Genomic DNA, 19,933 nt, shown 5'->3' with positions numbered 1-19,933 from the left:
TGCAGGACAGTGATTGGGAACACCTATAAAGCTAGGTGTGTGTGCAGGTAAAATGGCAACAGTGAAGACAAACTGACTGGCAAAGATGGAGCGGATTATCCTCTTGTGCATGGTTTCCACCTATCTCTCTGCAGCGCACGCTCAGGTAAATATGCATAGGATTGAAGTGGGACTGCGATTTTAACAAATTCAGCAACATACTGCGAAACACTTGCCCAACAACTTTGTCCACCTTTCTTGCAGAAATTTTTGTTCAGCCCAAAATGGGGCCCCATTGGCTATAAAGGTAAATGCAATTTTGATTTGACCTAAAATGCTAATCAAAGTGTCACATCAGTAAAAACACACGCTGAAAACTCTTCTTTTTCAGAACGCGAAGAACATGATGGTGCTACAGCAATGGATGAAATCATTAAAGCTAATGAGGTCCAAGGTAAGTTACACAAATACTGTTACAAATGAGCTCCTGCTGCTTTATCCAAAATGATTGAATTCTCCCATATTTCTGTCTCAGCTTCCAGAATAATAGACGGCGCTACCAGTCTCAGAGAGGGAGACATTGCTGTTTCTTCTGGACGGCGCTCTAAAGTCTGCTTTGCTCGTAGCTGCCTCTGGTCCAAGTCAGTGGATGGACATGTCTACATTGCATATAAGCTCTCACCTGAATATGGTACGTTATTCTAGTCCTCTAAATGTAAATGCACACAAACAGTCTGATACTTTTTGAGATTCACCAACTTTGTATTTGATGGTTTTTGTTCCCTGCTTATGTAAACGAACAGCTGAAATGGAGACAAAGCTGATAAAGAAAGGGATGGAGAACATAGAGGAAGGTACCTGTGTGCGGTTTGTTCCTTGGACTCATCAGAGAGACTACATCGACATCCAGCCAAAGTCCGGGTGAGTGGTCGTCTTTGTTTTAAAAATGTGAGAGGCAGCAGTTTTTTTTTGAGTCTATAATAAATGGATAAACCTTCAGTTATCATTTAATATTCACTTCCTTCCTCTACATTGCTGCACTAAATTCTCTCCTTTAAGTTGTTCTAATGATATGTGCTGTGAGTCCAGGTGTTGGTCCTACCTTGGTGTGCGTGGTGGAAGACAGACGGTGTCTCTCCAGAGTCCTGACTGCCTCCGGGTTGGAGTGATTTCCCATGAATTCATGCATGCCCTGGGCTTTGTGCACGAGCAGTCCCGCTTCGACCGGGACAGCTATGTCACCATCATGTGGCCAAACATTTGGAGGGGTAATTTCAAAGGGGCGGGAAGGGGGGAGGCACTGGGGAATGAGATCTCCACAAGCGGTAAATCAAAGTTTAACGTTTGTAATTGACTGTAGATGTAAAGTGCTGTAAACAACAAAATGAATGCTCATAAATAATTAGTATAAAATATGTTTTAAGTATAAAATATCTCCCAATAGATCGGTTGAGGAACTTTGAGAAATTCAAGACTGACAGTCTGAACCTGCCGTATGACTATGGCTCAATCATGCACTTTGGGATGTAAGTAATAATTTGATTACTCAGTATATTATAATGTGGTTCATGCCTTGTAATTTTACTTATAATACGTGTACATGTAGGTATGCCTACTCTCAGGATGGGGAGCCAACCATCGTTCCCAAGAGCGGCAGAAACAGCAAGGACATAAAGCTGGGCCAGGCATCGACTCTCAGCCACATTGACAAGCTGAAAATCAACAGGCTTTATAAGTGTGGTTGGTACTGAACCTCCTGAACTAACCTCACTTATTTTAGAGCAAGAAAGCAAAGTGTACTACAAAATAATACATAGACATGACACTCTTTCTGTCTCCCTCCACAGGTAGCAAGGATGATTACTAACCAAAACTGACCTTGGGTGGAACGGGAATGTACTGAGAGCTACTCTAATAAACTAATGTTAAACCATGGAATTTCAATAAAGATTGATTCAAGCTTTCTACCAGCATCTCCTCTGTGTGCACGCAATGATGCGTTTAAACGAGATGTGTCACTGATGTTGTTGAGAAGATGGAGAAACTTTTGACGTAGTTAAGAGGGAAAACAGGAGTAGAAACACCAGATGGTAACCACCCAAGACAGCATACAGCAGAAGTAACTACTTAGAACTTGAATGTGAAGAAAAAGTAATCCAACTTGCGCACATGCATGATAGTACAGAAAAAGAAGGTTTTTGAAGAATTAAAGCATGGCTCATTTGATCACATTAAACAAGAGAAACAAAGAGAAATAGTTTATAGCATGTTTTGATCAGAGGAAGACTGAAGGAAACACTTACCTGGATTAATAAAGAACCGGTTTATGGCATGATGACACATCAGAGGATCCATATTTGAAACCACGCGCCCTTCACTAAGATACAGAAATGTTACATATCATATAAGATTTTCTAAACTGTTAACACGTGGTATTCTTCCCTCAGTCGTTGCCCTTCAAATTGGCCCCTTGATAAAAGTAGAGATTATATTTGGAGAAGGAGAAGGTTTTGTTTTTATATATTTATCTGTGTGACAAAATGAATGTTGTCAGGACAGTTATCAACTCGATAGTTTATCACAAAATCACTGGTTGGCAGTACAGTCAGACACAAATTGCCGGTCTGCTGGACTGGGCGGACAGTTATTCTCTCGAGAACAACTGCTGAGTTGTAGCGCATCCAACAGCAAAACACCCTTAAGTGTCTCATTTCTGAAAGTGCTGAATCTTACATGCGCTAAGTACAGAGCCCAGGCGAAGGTCAGCATCAGGACCACCTGTTACGGATCAGCAGTGGACTTGAGTAAATTACACACACTGGATGATGAGGGGTCTTAATCATGCTTCATCATAGAACACGTGTCCAATCAGTACAGGGCACCGGAGGAGAAGTGGGTATATAGATTCGATGGAGGTGAGGAGTCCATTTAGCTCGTGCACAGGAAGACAACGGACTGTGACTGGTGCACCAGTCAGAAACACAACAATGCACTCTACCATGATCTTTCTGGCTATCTTGTTTGGCTTGCTGGCCCAGGCACACACTCTACCTGTTAAGGTCAGTACCAAGAGAAAATGCCCCTTTTAGTTTTGTCATGCTTTACAGCCAAAATGTATTATAATCTACATTTTCATTACAGAATTCTACCGAAGTGCATGAAGGAAAGGTGAGGTTGAAAAGGAAATACTCAGGTGGGCTCTTGAAAAAGTTGATTTTACATGTACTTCATCATTGATGTGATGGAAAATAGGGGAAGACTATTAAATCTTTCTTTAATTTTTGTGTGCAGATGAAATTTCGAACCGTGATGAAATGAACGCAATGGATCAAATCCTGGAAGTCAATAGCAGTAAGTTTTGGTCTGTGAATTATATAATGGTTGTTTTTTAGTATGTTCTGTACTCAATGAAATGTTTTATCTCCAACCAGAGTTGCGAGCTCCACGGGGGCTGACAATCAGAGAGGGAGATATCGCCAGTTCATATGTACGGAGCGCCATAACCTGCCCTGGCAATGCCTGTCTGTGGCCTAAATCAATTGATGGATTTGTTTATGTACCGTACATCCTCTCGCCACTATATGGTAAGAATTCATAGATTTAAAGAAGAGTTGCAAAGGCTTTGGGAGTTTAAAGCTTCCTGAATAACTTATTTTATTTTATGGTAGACGACATGGACAGAATCACTGTAGAAAATGGGATGCAAGACATTTCCTCCGGAACATGTGTTAAATTTGTTCCACGCACTCATGAAGCCAGCTTCCTCGATATTCAGCCTAGATATGGGTGAGTATGACTGCTACTGCAATACCTGGCTTACAATTTACTGTGCATGTGATTCTTGATGTGGACACATGCCATTTCTGTTCTGCACCCCAAGCTGCTGGTCGTTTCTGGGACAGACTGGAGGAAGCCAGACCCTGTCGCTGCAGACTCCTGGGTGCATGTGGTCGGGGGTGGCTGCCCACGAGTTCATGCACGCCCTTGGCTTTGTACATGAGCAGTCTCGCTCCGACAGAGACCACCATGTGACAATTGTATGGAAAAACATCATACCAGGTGAGGATGAGTGATCACCTCCCAACATTGTTATTGCATTGTCCAGTTAGCCCTTGTGTCACCGTCTGAGTTGCGTGTCCTTTATTTTTTACGTTTTGCCAGAACAAATGCATAACTTCAGGAAACAGCTGACAAACAATCTCAACAGTCCATATGACTACAACTCTGTCATGCATTATGGAAGGTGAGCTGCTCTTTGAGGCAACATTATTATAGCTTTTGCATGTTCTGCTGGGGCATCACAACACCTTATACACTTCATGTATTTTTCATTCAGATATGCCTTCTCGGAAGATGGCGGACCAACAATAATCCCCAAACCAGATCCTTACATTCCCATTGGCCAGCGAGATGGCCCCAGTGCTTTAGATCTTCACAAAATAAACGTCCTGTACAACTGTGGTAGGTGAACTTACACATATACTTACTAAAATAAAAAAATACATTCAAAATGACTGATTATATTGTCTCTTTACCGTCCACTACAGGTGCCAACGAGTAACTGGATCCACAGTGATACATGCTGTCATATTCTGTTAAAATCTGCTCTTGGGCCACGTTAGATGTGGGAAATTGTTGATTATAACTTCTGGTCTTGAGTAGATTATTTGGGCAACATGACTTCATAACAATTTAATTCATAGAGTGCAATCCAATCTGCAATAAACGTGTGATAAGTTGACATAAAGGGGCAACTAAGTATTAGAAAGCTGCATTTCCCTAATATACAGTAACAACAGCACTACGATAAGTTCAAATCAGATCATCGCAACCAGTCTCTGAATCATTTTGTTAGATTGCTGCATCCCTCTCAGCTTCTGTTCACTTTGAATAAAGAAAAACGCAACAGTAAGTGTCATGGCTAGCACATCTTTTGTCAAATCTGTCTTGCATTGTGGTCCATTGCATCGTGGGTTTCTGATACTGCTTTTAGGTGGAACATATATACAGTATTACTGAATTTCAGTCTGATAAGATTATCCATTTCTCTTCAGATCTGTGTGAATATGTCAGATCTCTTCACATGCATTTGCACACTTTATTAAGGGTTTTATGAATACAAAATAAAACAATAAATTGGTTATTTTTAACTTACACTTTCGCTGCATTAAACCCTGCAATCGGTACTTATAAATCAGACAAATCAAACAAAAACAAACATTATTTGCACCACTGGTGCTTTTCTGCTACCTTATAATCCAGAAAGTAGCGCTTTCAGTAGCTATGACGGCTCTTCACTGCCTAAACAAAACAGCAGTGGAAGAGAAAAAAAGAAGAAAAGCAAAGAAACAGGAAACAGATGAGGAGCAGACAATTAACACTCATATGGTGCTAATGTCATGCGTTCCCAGCGCTGACAATGTGTGAAAAATCTTCTATCCTCCAAAACACTGTTTTATTGGCTCCAGGTGAGAGCGTGAAATTATGAAGCAACGATCGACAGTAGGTGAACATCTTTTAAGAAGTAATTATTTGTAATTATCATGATCAATACTTCCAATGATGTTATTAAAGTAAAATCTTAGATACCTCGCTTAAACAGAACACTATAAAAAATACTATGAAATGAAATTAATGCACAGATATCTTCTTATACTTCTTGATAAGTGACTTTAACCAAGTACAAAAAAAGTAGGTTGAGTATTAAAAACGACTCATCAGTGCAGGCAGTGGGCTCCTGGTTGTTGTTGTTAAGGTTGTTGGTTATTAAGATGGCTGAATAAGCATTACATCTCATTACATCTGAATTTTAACTCTCATTTCAGTGGACAATTCGCTGTTGGTCTTTTGGTTGGCAGTAAATCCCTCAGGGTAAAAGATTGAAATGATTGATAAGTTACAGTCTCCTCCTAACTGTTGTCCCCACACTTTGTTTCAGAGTGATTGAATATGAAGTTTGAATACTAAAAACTATTTCAGCAAACTTTGTATAAAGCTCCATGTCCATATTATTACTTACTAAGTCATGAAGTCTCCTCTTTAACTCCGGGAGGAACTAACATTTACATTTGCACACACACACACACACACACACACACACACACACACACACACAGTAGATTGTAGCCAGCTAGCTGGTTAGCACCGCGGCGGTGCATAAAACTCTCATTTTTAGATACTCATTGTCACTAAAAATGAGCGATAACGACAAGGGTTACGGCGAGCGGGTACGTATGAGCTCTGGAGGCTTTGATTGTTACGTTTTTTGTAGTTTACGTACATGAAGAGAACACATCTATTGTGGTCTTCATATGTTGGCTAATGGTGGTTACCTGACGATAGCTAGCTAACGGTAGCTCAACTCTACAGACTGTTTTACTAGAGTGTCCGTTATTCTACAAAACACAGGCATTAGTAAACTTTACTACATTTAAACAATAGAGTCTACTGATATCCCTTAGCTAGCTAGCGGGCAGGCAAATGCTAGCTTACCAATGTTAGCTAGCTAGGCCCCAGACCTGTGTGTGGTGTGATGTGTGTGTGTGTGTGTGTGTGTGTGTGTGTGTGTGTGTGTTTGCCATGTTGATGTCAACTTTAGCAAAAAACCCCAAACCTGTGCATAATCACAACAAAGATCTGATTTTAACACCAACTATCGTCATAGTTGCAGCTACGTTGATAATTAGCTTTAGAAAAGCAGCCAGACGAGTAAAATGTGTTGAAATTTCTGCCTTCATTAAGTTAATTCTCCAGAAGAAATTGGCAAAATAAACTTTGATAAGTGCAATGTTGTTGTAAGCTAAATAAGATCTCGGTTGAATTTGGATGCACATTTGCCAACATTAACATTAATCGTTAAATATCACTATGGTTTCTTTCATTTAGGAGCGAGGCAACTTGTGCCAGTCAGGCAACATACTGGTGTAAAACATTGAAACCATTTAAAGTGAACGGCCTCGAGATTTATTCTCCCTCATTTGTATTGCCTCGCTAACTCAGCCCTGTTATATCAATGCTAAACTCCCTGGCGTTACAGCCTGGAAAGATACTGATGCCATACTGTAAGTAGCAGGTCGCCATGTTAACATGTTAGATTCTTGCCAGTGTGTCTGCAGACTTGAGAGAAGTGACAGCAGCCTGCTGTGGTTAAAAGCCACTCTATGATGGTATACCCAGTATACTGGCTTTACTAGTTAAAAACCGCATGCTCAGTCCTGTAATGGTCAGACATTTCTATTTTAGCGTCTTATGTCTTTGAATTTTGTCCTGCTTGTACTTTGACAGTGTTGACAGATGAGGAGCAAAGAGACAAGATTAGTTCATAACGATATAGTGTATTCAAAGTAAAAAACAAAATGTCTGTATGTGTCTGAGGACGACTTTGCATGTGAAGCAGCTGGTTCTCAACCCCACAGTGGAAGGGTTCAGGGTGCCTGTGGCTGTGAAAAGTGTTCTTCAGCATTGTTAGACAAAAGCATTCAAATAGACACTGTTGCCCGATGCCCACGCCGCCCATTGACTTGCAGTGTGCACTGGTTGCAATTTCTTTTTTGCACACTGGCTTCACAGTGCAATCATTTGGAATTGATCTTGTGTCTGTATTGCCTTAAGGGGAAACCTCAAATGTTGTGATCACAATGAGGTATGCGGAGGCAGTTTGCTGAACAAGATAGAGGAAGATGGCACATTAAAATCAATCAAATATTTTTTGGAATTCCTCTTTCCTCTTACAGTTGAGCATCAGTTACTTCCCCATTTTTCCTTTTTTCTTTGTGTAAGTAAATGAACGCTTACAAGCCAACAAAGACTATATATTTTTTAGTGTGCTATAGTGTTCAAACAGGTTCTCTTTTTAAAGGACTGTAGTCTTTAGTCTTGGTGCGTCTATCCCAAGGTTTCATGTCTGCCGTCTCAGTGCTAGTGATGCAAGGCAATACAAATGAGTGGCAGCAGCATCTTGAGGTTGTTCGAGCCACCTGAGAATTATTTCAAAATGTTATCTTGAGTATATATCATTTACATTCAGTGGTTTGAGAATTCACTTTCATGTCTTAGAGGCCACTTCACAGAAACCTTGCCAACAGGATCCATTTAAGAAAGGACACAAGCTATTGTTGCCAAAGAAATGCAATAATGAAAAGGAATCATATAATCATAGCTCACTTATTGTATACCATCTTGTGAATGTGTGTGTATAGGACGTGCATTGTTGTGTTCTCCTGATGCAGATGGCCACACATTTCTGACACAATCAAAGTGACAAAATACAACCAGCCTGAAAAAAATTCAATGAACATTTGTCTATGTGCTTATATTTTTCAGTTTTTGTAGCAGATCCGATTGTCACACCTCCTGTTATTAATGTTTTTGTTTTTTTTTATCTAAATGCACACTTCTAAGTGAAAGTGGCTGATTGGATATAACAGTGAATGTCGAACCACTGAAAGTGATAAAAAAAAATGTCTATAGAATTAACATTTTAGGATTTTTAAGAATTTTGTAATGTGGTCTTGAACATTCCCCTGCATGTCATAATAACACATTCAACGTTGATTGAGGGTGCAGTTTTAATTGTCGTCATATATTCTTCATCCTTTTCTTTTTCATGAAGGTTAAGGTTGGACGAAGAAAATATGGAAGAAGTCTCATGTCCACTTTTTTTTTTCAGTAATACGAAGCTCAGATGTGTGAAGATGAATTGTTGAGTGCATGCTAAAACATGAGGAGGGAAGAAGTGTGGGCAGTGTGTGAGAAGGGGGAAGTAAGAAGAAGTCAGACAATTGAAGAAAGAAGAATAATGTGAAGTAATGAAGTTACAGAAATGAAGTTAAGGAAGCTGAGGTCACTGCGCTAAGTAATTTTCTGGTCTGTTTGTCAAATGCGTGCATGCTCTTGTTATTGAATTCAACACACATTCATTTAAATGATTCTAATTTCTGCACAACTGATACATTCCTGTTTTTTCATCATGTTGACATGTTTGTTTATATTGACTAATGTAATCATTATTTGATAATCTTGAAGTCATATTACCCAGGGTTATAAACATGGCATTGACCTGCGTTCCTAATTCACAATTTGAAATTCTGTTCTTTTCTGTACTATCCACAGGATTGTTTTGATTCTTTACTACATAAAACTATTTAGGCAAATTTCTCAGTTTGTCCTCTCATTGGTGCTGATAAGAGGTGTGTGGTTCGTTCAAGGGGTCTCACTCTGCATCCAGGAGTGTGAGTCCCAGGGGCTCGGGGAAGTCGGCAAGCCGCTCCCCGGCTCATTCGCCTCCCTGTTCAAAAGAAGGTTCCCGCCACTCCCGCTCTAAATCTCGGTCTCGGTCCAGGTCGAAATCTGGGTGAGTGTTGACTGACTGCAAGTGTAGATGTCTGTGTATGTGAATACAGTGACTACAGAGCCAATGTGAAAGTCTTTCTGTCTTTCTGTCTTCACAGGTCCCATTCCCACCGTGGCTCACGCAGACACTATAGCCGGTCGCGCTCCCGCTCAAGGTCCTATCGCCGCCAATCTCACAGTAGGTCATACAGCGGAGAGCGCAGGCGCAGGAGCCATAGCCGCTCACCTATGTCCAACCGCCGCAGGCACATCGGCAACCGCGTAAGTGTTTAATGGCCCCTCTCCTTAAAAGACGTCATATTTAAGAATTAAATCATCTCTATCTGTTTTCTTGCTGTATGTCTGAACATATCACACATCATACAACATCATATCATCATAATAGCTTTAAAATTGCAGGCTAATCCAGATCCAAACTGTTGCCTGGGAGTGTTCGGCCTGAGCTTGTACACCACAGAGAGGGATCTGAGGGAAGTCTTCTCCAAATACGGCCCTCTGGCGGATGTCTGTATCGTGTACGACCAGCAGTCGAGGCGCTCCAGGGGCTTTTCTTTCGTTTACTTCGAGAACAAAGAGGACGCTAAAGAGGTATAAGAACACGAGTTGACAAAGGCCCCCATCAAACCTGTTTCTTGGATTATTATATAAATTACCTAAAGAGGTAATTTATATGTTTCATGTTCGCTGTCAGGCAAAGGAACGAGCCAATGGCATGGAGCTAGATGGCCGAAGGATTAGGGTGGACTTCTCCATCACAAAGAGGCCTCACACCCCAACCCCTGGAATATATATGGGCCGGCCCACATAGTAAGCCCTCTGAAAGATACGTGAACATTAGATATGATCTGATGATGTCATTGCCTTTTGCTCACTACGCTAAAATAATGCCATGCATTTGGAGAGCAAGTTTTGGCCACATTAGACTTTGTCGTCGTACAATCTAATCTACTGAAAACGTGGAAATCAAAATGATCCACTTCATCTTGGGGATACGTTAACTTCAGTTGAGTGCTGCACAGCCCGGTCATCCGTATACTTCTCACAAACAGTGATTAAAAAGCACAATATTGGGAAGGTGGATACTTTTGGGCTGCATCCATAAGCAGTGAATTGATTCAGCTCTGGTTACTTTAAATTCACTTTAATTGAAGTGACAAATTGAACTAGAAAAGAACTGTAGTTGTGTAACTTTAGAAGTGTATAGTCAGAGGTGGGTAATCACTTCCTCCTGAACTGTACACCTAAATCGAAGTAACACAATAAACTGAGAACAGATCTCCTGCAACTTCCAGGTGTAGTGTAGGTGTAGTTTGTTGATACTGTAACAGATACAGAATTCAGTCAGGCAGAAGTAACACAGATTAGTGAACTGGAGGTGTTTTTAAATTCAGTTTATTTAAAAAAAAAAATCCTATTTTGGCTGAAAATTACACCTAATCATACAAAATGGGTAGTAGGTTCATGTTGTTTCCTGAGTAATCTTAAAACCTCAATTAGGGAAGGTTCTGTATTTGTTATGAAACATAGTTATAAAGTACATTTAAGTACATTTAAAAAAAAAGCTTCCTCTTCAGTGTGTTATGTCCTGACCACAGTTCTGCTCAGAGAGAGTTATTAACAGCAGACTTGAAAGACAGATTTTGAGTGGACGCTCCTTAAAACCCAAACAAAATCTCAACTACATATCGTCCTCTGTGCAGCGGTGGAGGTGGTCCAAGCGGTCCTCGACGTTATTCACGTGACTACGACCGCGGATATGATCGCGGATACGACAGGGGCGGCTACGATCGCTATGACGACAGGGACTACTACAGATCATACAGGTGACTGTCCCAGTCTTTTCCCAGTATCATTGGGATTATCATACTGATTCTCAATTTGTGACATTTCTTTTAAAATAACCTCTGAAGTTGATAAAAATGAAAAAAAAAAGGTGTTAATCTTGTCTTGTTTCAGAAGGCGATCTCCATCACCGTACTACAGAGGGGCTTACAGGTCTCGGTCCAGGTCACGGTCTTATTCTCCTCGTGAGTCCTTTTTTTTAAAATATAATATCAGCTGTTTGATTTCAACAGGTTTCAGTGTTTTGGGGTTTCTCTTATGACTGTTTTGTTTTATAGGTCGCTATTGAACGTCACGTCCCTCCTCTTCCTAAGCACAGGAAATGTTTCTGCGTGGTATGATTGATTTCAGAATAAATCTTCTTTCTTAAGGCGATCATCACACTTCTGTTTGCAAAAGTACAGTGTACATGTACCGGTAAATGTATGCTGAGATCAGTTGTGAAGCAGCATCATGTGACAGGACTGAAGTTGTCCCCTCGTGCTATTAATTTTAAACATACAGGTGACATCTGCCATAAAATATTAATGTTTTCAGTTTTTGTATACAAATTGAGTGGAAAATCATCTTTGAACAGATTAAAAGGAATATTCACTTTTTCACCTTGACTCCTGTCCTTCCTAACAACAGTTTCGTTAACCTGCTGTTGAAAGGCGGTTATTATAATAATGCAAACCAGAGGATGAAGGCTTTGATACAGCCGTCACCTTGTCGCATTATGTGCTTATTTCTACCGAATTTTAGCTCTCTCAGCTTTAGCAATGCAAACTCATTCTAACAAAACAGCCCATTGCTTGAAATACACTAGAATTTTGACATGATTCATCCAACTGATGAACTGAATGATGAGCGTTTGTCTAAATGTCTTAATAAGGTTCCCTCTTATTTAATGACCCCTGTGGAAAATATTAAGTCACTTATTCCCTCAACTAAGTTACAAACCTTTGAATTTTGCCCACATTTTTTCAGCAGCTCAGATAATTTAATGTAATATAATGTGAAATTAATCAGCAGTTATGTCTGATTATCAAGCTAATATTCCCTGACTAGAAGATCTAAATCTGTAATGTAAAGGACACTGATTATCAGTCAGGCAGACACAAGATTACAACTTTTTTCATGTATTTATTTTTTTTGCCACCAAGTAGCCTACATCGTTTTAACTACAAGTCCCCCTGTGGTGAAGCAAGACCGGCCGAGCAGCATGTGGCAGTCCAACATCTACCCCTACTGGCCACAGCAGAGTCCGAACTTCTTCCAGCATCCATGACAGACAGTACAGTACAATACATGTTCAACTGTATGACTTTGTTGGAGTTTTGCTTTATTGTAGTTTTTCCCATTTTTGCCAGTGGTGGAGAGAAAACCTAATTTCCTCAAGTTAAAGAAGAGCAGTGAAAACAGGCTGCTGCTTTACTTTGACAGTCACTTTTCAAATTATAAAGATAAAAAAATCTGGCTTATATCCAGTGGGATCGAGCCTTGCAGATCATTTTTGTCATGTTTTGAAATATCCATTCTGAGATTCCTTCATTCAGCCCAATATAAATGAGGTGTATGGATTTCATTTCACACAGCATCTTTTTTTTGGTAAATTGAGTGAACTAACCCTTTATATAAAAATATAATGGCATCCTGTTGTGCAGATATTGATTCAGTATATTGCATGTAAAGGGTCCTAAGTTTCTTTATATATCTGTGGTATTTTATGGGTGTGTTTAGCTGATGTTTTGCGTGTAAAGTCCCCTCTCGTAGTAAAAGAAATCTTATCAAAAAAAGAAAGAAAGTCATTAACGCTGCCAATTCCTCAAGACTGTACTTGCAGTATTTGAGTAAATAGTTACTTCTATCTTTGCTTTATTGCACAACATTAACAGAAGAATGGACCTTTGAGGCAGCCTAGATATTAATAGTAATGTGTAAACTGTTGTTGTACTACGTTTTATCCCACAGAGGAAACGACAGCACAACCACAAACTTGTAAGATGGATGTCAGCTACATTTTAGCGTAATTTTAATGGTTCTTCCACCCAAGCCCTCCATGTTTTATGGACGAGTACTTTGAACCTTGAATTAAAAAGGTGTTTCTGATTAGAAAGTAAAAGGAATTTTAATGTGTTAACACAGTGTCGCAGCGGCAATAAATGAAATACTAGTACTTAATAAAGATAAATCAGCCACTAGTGAGTGTTCAGATAGAAAGAAAAGCGGGAAAACTAATGAAAAGACACCAGTCAACCAGCTGACCACACCTCGGAAAACTGCATAGGCCTATTTATTCCCCTCTTCTACCACAAGTCTACATGTATGTGTGTGCTGTTTGTTTTGGTCAGCAGGTCGCTCCGTGTCCCCCCCAAGTGTCACGTCCCTTCCAGTTCCTCTCTGAGTGGAAGTCATTTTGGGTGGCCGCATGATTCTTCAGCACACTGACCTAGTTGGGGCATAACATGTTAACAGAAAAGCATGCAAACAACTCCTGCGTGTGCTGGCGTTACTTATCTGCTTTGTCTGCTCAGAAAAGGCAAAAAAAAAAAAAAAAAAGTAGGAAATTTACTGCCATTTAAATGGTAACACACTGGCAAGTAGGTTCACTGTGAATGTGCCTGATTCAACGTCAAGAGTTGTAAACTGAACACAGCAATGATTTAGTGCAGGAAATGAGTCTTGAAGTGAATGGGTCATTTATTTGAACTCTGCCCACACCACTGTGTTAGCATGTCATCAGGAAAGTAACTAAAGAGCTGTTTTGTAAATAGGCCACAGCTTGGACATTCCTCTGTTCACACACTGACGTAAACAAGGAGGGGAATGGTCACTCCTGCCGCTGGCACACACTCTCCTCTACAGTAGGGTGGCAGTAATGTTCCAAGGCGCAGGCAGCATTACATGTAGAAACACTCAAGTGCTGTAGGGAAAAGGCTCCTCCCCTCCTCAGTAACTAGTGTAGGTACAAGACTGCACATCCATGCATGAGCACTGCAGCCCCCTCCCATGCAGCATGCAGCTCAGTGTCCACAGCCCTTCCCTTACATTTCAGCTTTTGTTTTGAAATCCACCACACTGACTTAGCTTTGCTTCCTTGCCAAACACGCCCACATGCACACACCTACATGACAAAAAAGAAAGAGAGGGGGGGGGGAGATGAAGAAGAGGATGCTATAGCATGTCTGAATCCAGGAGTGTGAGCTCAGACCGGCCTCCACAAAGCAAAGGCCAGGAATCTCCTCACTTCTCCTTATCAGCAGCTAAAAATACACATTTGCACAGGTTTACATTTTGCAGTTGGATCTATTAGCACTTATCCACAGGTTGACATGCAGAGCTAGAAAGTGTCACCGCCTTTAAGTGCCACCTCGCAAAGCGAAGGGCGTCTCATGTGGAGACAGAAAAATGTTTATTTCACTTTTTATTTCTGCACAAGGGCAGACTGGCTCCTTTAAGGTTTCACTTTCTGTATTGATTTCAACAATAGCCTTTATTTCCTTTATTTATTTTTAGTTTTATGATGGTAGCCAAATACAACAAGATCATGAGGATTATCTCAGATGTTTTTATTATTATTATCATCACAGGATAATATCTCAAGCAGGCTTCCACGGTTGAGGCTTGGACGCCCTGCGGACACAGCTCCATAAATCCATATTTCTGTGTCACTCATAAATAAATAAAAGCCAAACTGTGGGGATCAGTGACACTGTTTGGGTCGACAACGTCCAGTGACAACGACTTGATTTCCACACAGTAGCCCCCTTTTTTTTTTTTTCTTCTCCTCCTCTCACTCTCCCAGCCTGGAGGGACCCAAGGCACGGCCCTTATTATGATTTGATGAAATAACCCCTCTGCCTCCTTAAAGCCCATCCCTTTGCTGAACGTACCCGGTGATCATCATGCCACTTTCATAGCCTCATGCACTTTCTACGCCGGAGAGCCAGGAGTGATCCCACATGCACCTCCAAACATTTTTTCTTGTGATTTTATGGGAGATTTTATTTAGAGGCGGTGCTTGTTGGCTCCGGAGTAGCGTCGTAACGACACTTTTTTCCCCCAGTCCCTGTTAAAAGAGTTAGACCAGGGCCAGAGTTGGTGCTGGGGGGTCGCCTATAGCTTAGTAATTTCCTGGGGGGTAATTACTGCGTTTTTTTAAAAAGAAAAAAAAAATCCCAGCAGATTTTTTTTCCTACTTTCTATTTTATTTTTAATTTTTTTTTTTTTTTTTTTCAATTTTCTACTTCTTTGAATATCGCCACAGTCTCTCTCTAAGATCTGATCCCCCTTCGAGATTCTTCCTTTCAGATCATGAACAAACTATATGTTGGGAATTTAAGTCCTTCGGTCACTGTCGAGGACTTGAAGCAACTCTTTGGGGAGAGGAAGCTGCCAGTGGCCGACCAGGTCCTACTGAAATCCGGCTATGCTTTTGTGGACTTCCCCGACCAGAACTCGGCCATAAAGGCTATAGAGACTCTTTCTGGTAAGTGTGGATTTGATAAGTGATGCTGCTGGTGACAGGGGAAATTCACAGCGGGTCCAACTGCGAGATCAGGTTAAAAACACAATAGCTGAGGGTGTCCGAAATTTGAAATATTAATCATTGCATGTGTTATTTGGGGTTTTTTTCCCCTCACTGCTCGGGACAGTGTTTTACGATCACATCCGTGTGCCATCAGAGTTTAGATGAACGCTCAGCAATGCACGCTCCTGCAAAAAATTGGATAAATTATCGATCATAGGACACACTCCGGGCTTTGGTGCCTGTTTGCTTTGAGAAAACACGAGCCGTCGTAACGCCATTAACGCGCACAATAACCTATATTTTGGAGATTCCGATAGTGTGGGGCGCTACTTTGCAATCACTCGCTGGAATGTATGGGATGGTCTGATGGTTCGGGTAGGCATAATTATTTTTCACTTATTTTTTATCTTGATTTTATTGAAGAGAGCAGAGCGAAGCGAGCGCGGAAAACTTGTCAGATCCGTGTTCCTCTGATGTCTGGGTATGTTTTTACGAGGTGTCTTGGAGGTGGGTCACGGGGGTCCGGAGGAAAGAGCTAATAAACAGGTAGCTGAGGGGGACGAGGTGAGACGCTAATTCCGTGCTGCGCCAGGCCACTCAAAGTAACGAAAACCCGTGTTCAAGCCTCCAAGCCGAGGAGCGCTTCAAATTCACCCCTCGGCTGGGTCAACACGGACAATTAAGAGACACCTACCTAGAATAGAAAGAGTACAAGTCATTCTCCTTGCAAACCATCTCTTCTTTGATGTTGCATTCTTTACTGAGAGCAGGAAAAAAAAAAAACACCCCTCATTGCACTGTGCGGGGTTGTGGGAGTGGAAAGCATGGCTGCCCATTTCCCCCCACACTATATAAGCTTATCATGCTTCATTTTGGCGCCGATTCCCTCAATTGTGACTCTCAAAATGTCCCACTGTTGTTGTTTTAATGTAAACATACCCAGTTTATCCGCCGCCGTGCGCACGACGCGCCCGGGTGGAGGACTTTTTTTTTAGGGGTTGGCTGTTTGAATGGGGACGCACCTACTTGGAGAAGTGATTCAAAGTGTTGCTATGAAGGCCTACCAGCTTGCATTGTTACCTCCATGACACGCAGCTAATGTTAAACTATCAATTTTCGCCCCTACAGGTAAAGTTGAATTACATGGAAAGGTGATAGAGGTAGACTACTCTGTTCCCAAAAAACTAAGGTAGGCCTACAATCTGACACACACACACACACACACACACACTCACACACATGCAATCACACACAAACACACATTGTGTCCTACGCCTATACTGTGCCCATGGCAGACTGTGTGACCTGTAGGCTTCCGCTGTGAAATATAGCTCGCAGATTTCCCTCTCCTCTCGGCTCCTGTGTGTGATTTTGAGCCTGGCTGTTGTTGTTTTATTTCTTGGCGATGGAAATGCAACCGCATGGCGATCAAACAAAAGGAAGAAAGCGACAAAGAAACAATTTAGTCCCAACATCCGCAGAACACACGGTGGCTGCTGCCATATCGCGTGATCTGCAGCAAGGCCTGTCCCACCGTTAAACATGGACGCTCACACACACACACACACACACTCACTCTCTCACACACACACACACACACACATAGTGCACACGTCTAATAATTGCATCTTAATTGAATCTCTCACGTAGGACGTAGTCAAACTCGCACATAGGCTGCTGCACTTATTGAAACTGCTTCCCCACAAGGCTGTTTTTCCTATAAATGTAGGCGATAAAATTAGGTTTCATTATTGACGTAACACTGCAATGCACGGTGCGTTGCATACCAATCAGGTGAGCCTCTCCTCTGGTTACTGTATGCATGTGTGTGTATGTATGTGAGAAACACAGATTGTGTGTGTGTGTATGCGGAAAGTGGAGTGGAGGGTTTGTGAGTTAATGTATAGGTCAGCCATTAAACTCTGCAACCACGACACCACTGTCATCTTTTGTGCTTTTGTGTCAGTTTTGTTTTTTTTCCACGCAGTGTCTCCCTTTACGTATTAAATGTATGTGCACAAACACACAAACACGGCATATCAACGAGCTTTCAGTGTCACGGAAATAATAATCACACAAGCATGTGTTCTCCCTGTGCGTAATTGCCTGATATACTCATTCGTTCATGGCAGAGTTTGCAGCCTATACGCTCTCAGCACGTATAGATCCACGCCTTTTCACCACAATGCCTTCAGCTTTGGGGAAAGATTGTATTGCGTGACAAAAAAGGTAAATATTCAAGCTCCCTGTGGAGGAACACGTGACCAGTACTGTATGCGCTTCCAGCATAGTCCTCCCCCTCCAGTGCAGGCTCTACACTTTCCTGCGTTTACAGCCCTCGCCTTTTTTTTGCCGTGCCACACAGCAGAGAACATGTGTATGTCTGAAATGTCTCATGCTCGAGCCGCCGAGTTATTTCCCCGCTTTTTTTGAGCGGGAGTTTTTGCAAGCAGAAAGGCGCAACACGGTGTGTGGAAGCCCTGCGCCACTCCCCACAGTTAATGTGCACGTAGGCCATGGCAAATGTTGGGAGAGCCTCATAATGGCTGCCATGATGGCCCTGCACACTGCACGGCTATAGGCGGAATCCTAATGTCCATACATGTGGCTGCATGTGTCCAAGCGGCGGAGGGAGAAGCCCCTAACGGGCGCACAGGCTCCGGACAGGCCCTGTTTTTTTTTTAAAAAAGGCGAAACCTCCGCCATGTGAATGAGGTGCAGCGTGTGACGGGCTCAGGTGTTCATTTTAGACACACGGATCAGTGGAAACTGGGCGAAACCACACGTGGAGGACTGACTCCCCTATTATTTGTTGAAATCGTTTTAAGGTGATGTTGCTTCTCCACGGTGGTAATTTAGTTTCAGCTTTAAAACCGTGATTCGACGTTTAGAGCGACCGTCTTTGCTGCAAAAAAACATTTACAATGATTTTAATTTAAAGCTGAAAATAAGTGGTGGCGCCCCGAAGTGTGGAGTGAATTTGTTGTAATTTATGGAGACACACGTGATGCAGATTATAAATCTTTTTCAGTGTGAAATTTTAATCCAATCTAATTTGTATTAGGTTTATTGAGAAATGATATTTATATGTCTCAGTGCAGGTTTACTGTGTTGTTTTATTTCCAAATCCTGTTTTTAGGTAATGATATGATAATTGTGGGTATTGTTATGGATCAGATTTTAAATACCCCTATGGTTACTGCAGTGTGGTTAAACAGGGCTTGAGAGGTGAACAGTTTTTTTTGTTTGGTCATTTATGAAGCTGTGTGTGAGCTCAGCTTCAGGCCTCCTGGCATTTCTAGGTTTTTTTTTTTTTTTTTTGGAGGCTGCTGTAGTTTCAGCTGCTGTTTGCTGTTTGTATATTTTAGTTGTACTTTGCTGTGTAATGTCTTCAGTGTGCTAATAGGCATAGCGGGGTTAGGAAATAAATTATGTCTATTTTTGAGGAGAAAATATATGATTGTTTATTATGTTGCCTCTGTAATAACATTTTGTTTGCTAATGAGTTTAATCTGTAAAAGTCCTGGCCTTTTTAAAAAGCAATTTTGAATAACATAGAAAAGACAGAGGTATGAGTTGTTGTGGTTTTTATGTCCTATTTATTATTTAAATGTTGCCTGGCTTGCAGTAATTCTATATTTTGATGTTTCAAATTAGCTCAGAAATGTCAGCTTTCCTAATGGTTTAATAAAAGTAATTTTAAGAGAAGCAAACTGGCTTTTTGTTTTTATTTGTAAAATATTTTGATGCTTCTCCTCACAGAAAATACTGAATAATTTGTAGCACTTTGTTAGTCATATTCCAAATGGAGTTTTAGAAATTACCAGGGTTATTTTAATTAAATTGATTGATTTGAGAAGTGTTACAATAAAGTGTGTTGATTTCTATTGATTCAGTCTGGATTTCAGTGCTGAAACAACTGTTAATCAAAATGAGTCGGCTTTTTTTCTAGTAGTCAGTCACATAATTTTCTGATGTATGCCATTTAATTATTAGAATCACTTGAGCTTGTTATGTGCTTGTAAGTTTAGAATATGAAGTCTTAAATCGTTTGATGATGAAATAATCAATACAACACAGCTCATTAAACATAGAGAAAATAAATAATGTACTTATAATAATTATTAATGTTTCATCTGTTGATATTGCTTAAATTTGGTTGGAAGAATGAAAATAAGTTTGAGAGAATTAAGTTTGTTTGCTCAAACCTAAATATCTGTCTTGCATTGTGCTTTTTTTAATGGAGGC

The 19,933-nt window shown here is 40.9% G+C and overlaps 4 protein-coding genes across 5 annotated transcripts in view; all 4 read left to right on the top strand.

Annotated features, from left to right (window-relative positions):
• Positions 1-85: 85 nt before the first annotated feature.
• On the top strand, positions 86-1,846 carry hce2l2 (high choriolytic enzyme 2-like 2). Its single transcript, XM_070838368.1, has 9 exons — positions 86-145; positions 244-286; positions 371-433; positions 515-670; positions 783-900; positions 1,069-1,247; positions 1,424-1,505; positions 1,586-1,719; positions 1,827-1,846. The coding sequence occupies exons 1-9, from the start codon at positions 86-88 to the stop codon at positions 1,844-1,846; spliced, it is 855 nt and encodes a 284-aa protein (XP_070694469.1).
• A 1,120-nt stretch (positions 1,847-2,966) lies between these two features.
• hce2l1 (high choriolytic enzyme 2-like 1) lies at positions 2,967-4,540 on the top strand. Its single transcript, XM_070838367.1, has 9 exons — positions 2,967-3,038; positions 3,121-3,172; positions 3,271-3,330; positions 3,411-3,563; positions 3,648-3,765; positions 3,860-4,038; positions 4,141-4,222; positions 4,316-4,440; positions 4,527-4,540. The coding sequence occupies exons 1-9, from the start codon at positions 2,967-2,969 to the stop codon at positions 4,538-4,540; spliced, it is 855 nt and encodes a 284-aa protein (XP_070694468.1).
• Positions 4,541-6,094: 1,554 nt separating this feature from the next.
• On the top strand, positions 6,095-11,774 carry tra2b (transformer 2 beta homolog). Of its 2 annotated transcripts, none has more exons than XM_070838663.1 (8): positions 6,095-6,206; positions 9,186-9,331; positions 9,429-9,591; positions 9,730-9,918; positions 10,022-10,137; positions 11,031-11,153; positions 11,290-11,357; positions 11,451-11,774. In XM_070838663.1, the coding sequence occupies exons 1-8, from the start codon at positions 6,174-6,176 to the stop codon at positions 11,459-11,461; spliced, it is 849 nt and encodes a 282-aa protein (XP_070694764.1). In that variant the 5' UTR covers positions 6,095-6,173; the 3' UTR covers positions 11,462-11,774. The 2 variants fall into 2 exon arrangements, with proteins under 2 accessions (XP_070694764.1, XP_070694763.1); XM_070838662.1 differs by having other exon boundaries at positions 11,287-11,357.
• A 3,624-nt stretch (positions 11,775-15,398) lies between these two features.
• Positions 15,399-19,933, top strand: part of igf2bp2a (insulin-like growth factor 2 mRNA binding protein 2a) — a 48,956-nt gene continuing 44,421 nt past the window's right edge. The window contains exons 1-2 of the mRNA XM_070838661.1: positions 15,399-15,643; positions 16,814-16,874. Of these exons, the coding sequence (XP_070694762.1) occupies positions 15,469-15,643; positions 16,814-16,874 (236 nt within the window). The 5' untranslated portion in view covers positions 15,399-15,468. The remainder of the gene's footprint in view (positions 15,644-16,813; positions 16,875-19,933) is intronic.

This window comes from Pempheris klunzingeri, chromosome 10, assembly GCF_042242105.1.
Source record: "Pempheris klunzingeri isolate RE-2024b chromosome 10, fPemKlu1.hap1, whole genome shotgun sequence".
NCBI lineage: Eukaryota > Metazoa > Chordata > Actinopteri > Acropomatiformes > Pempheridae > Pempheris > Pempheris klunzingeri.
Note: the sequence above shows the minus strand (reverse complement) of the source record. Positions and strands in the feature narration are given on the sequence as shown.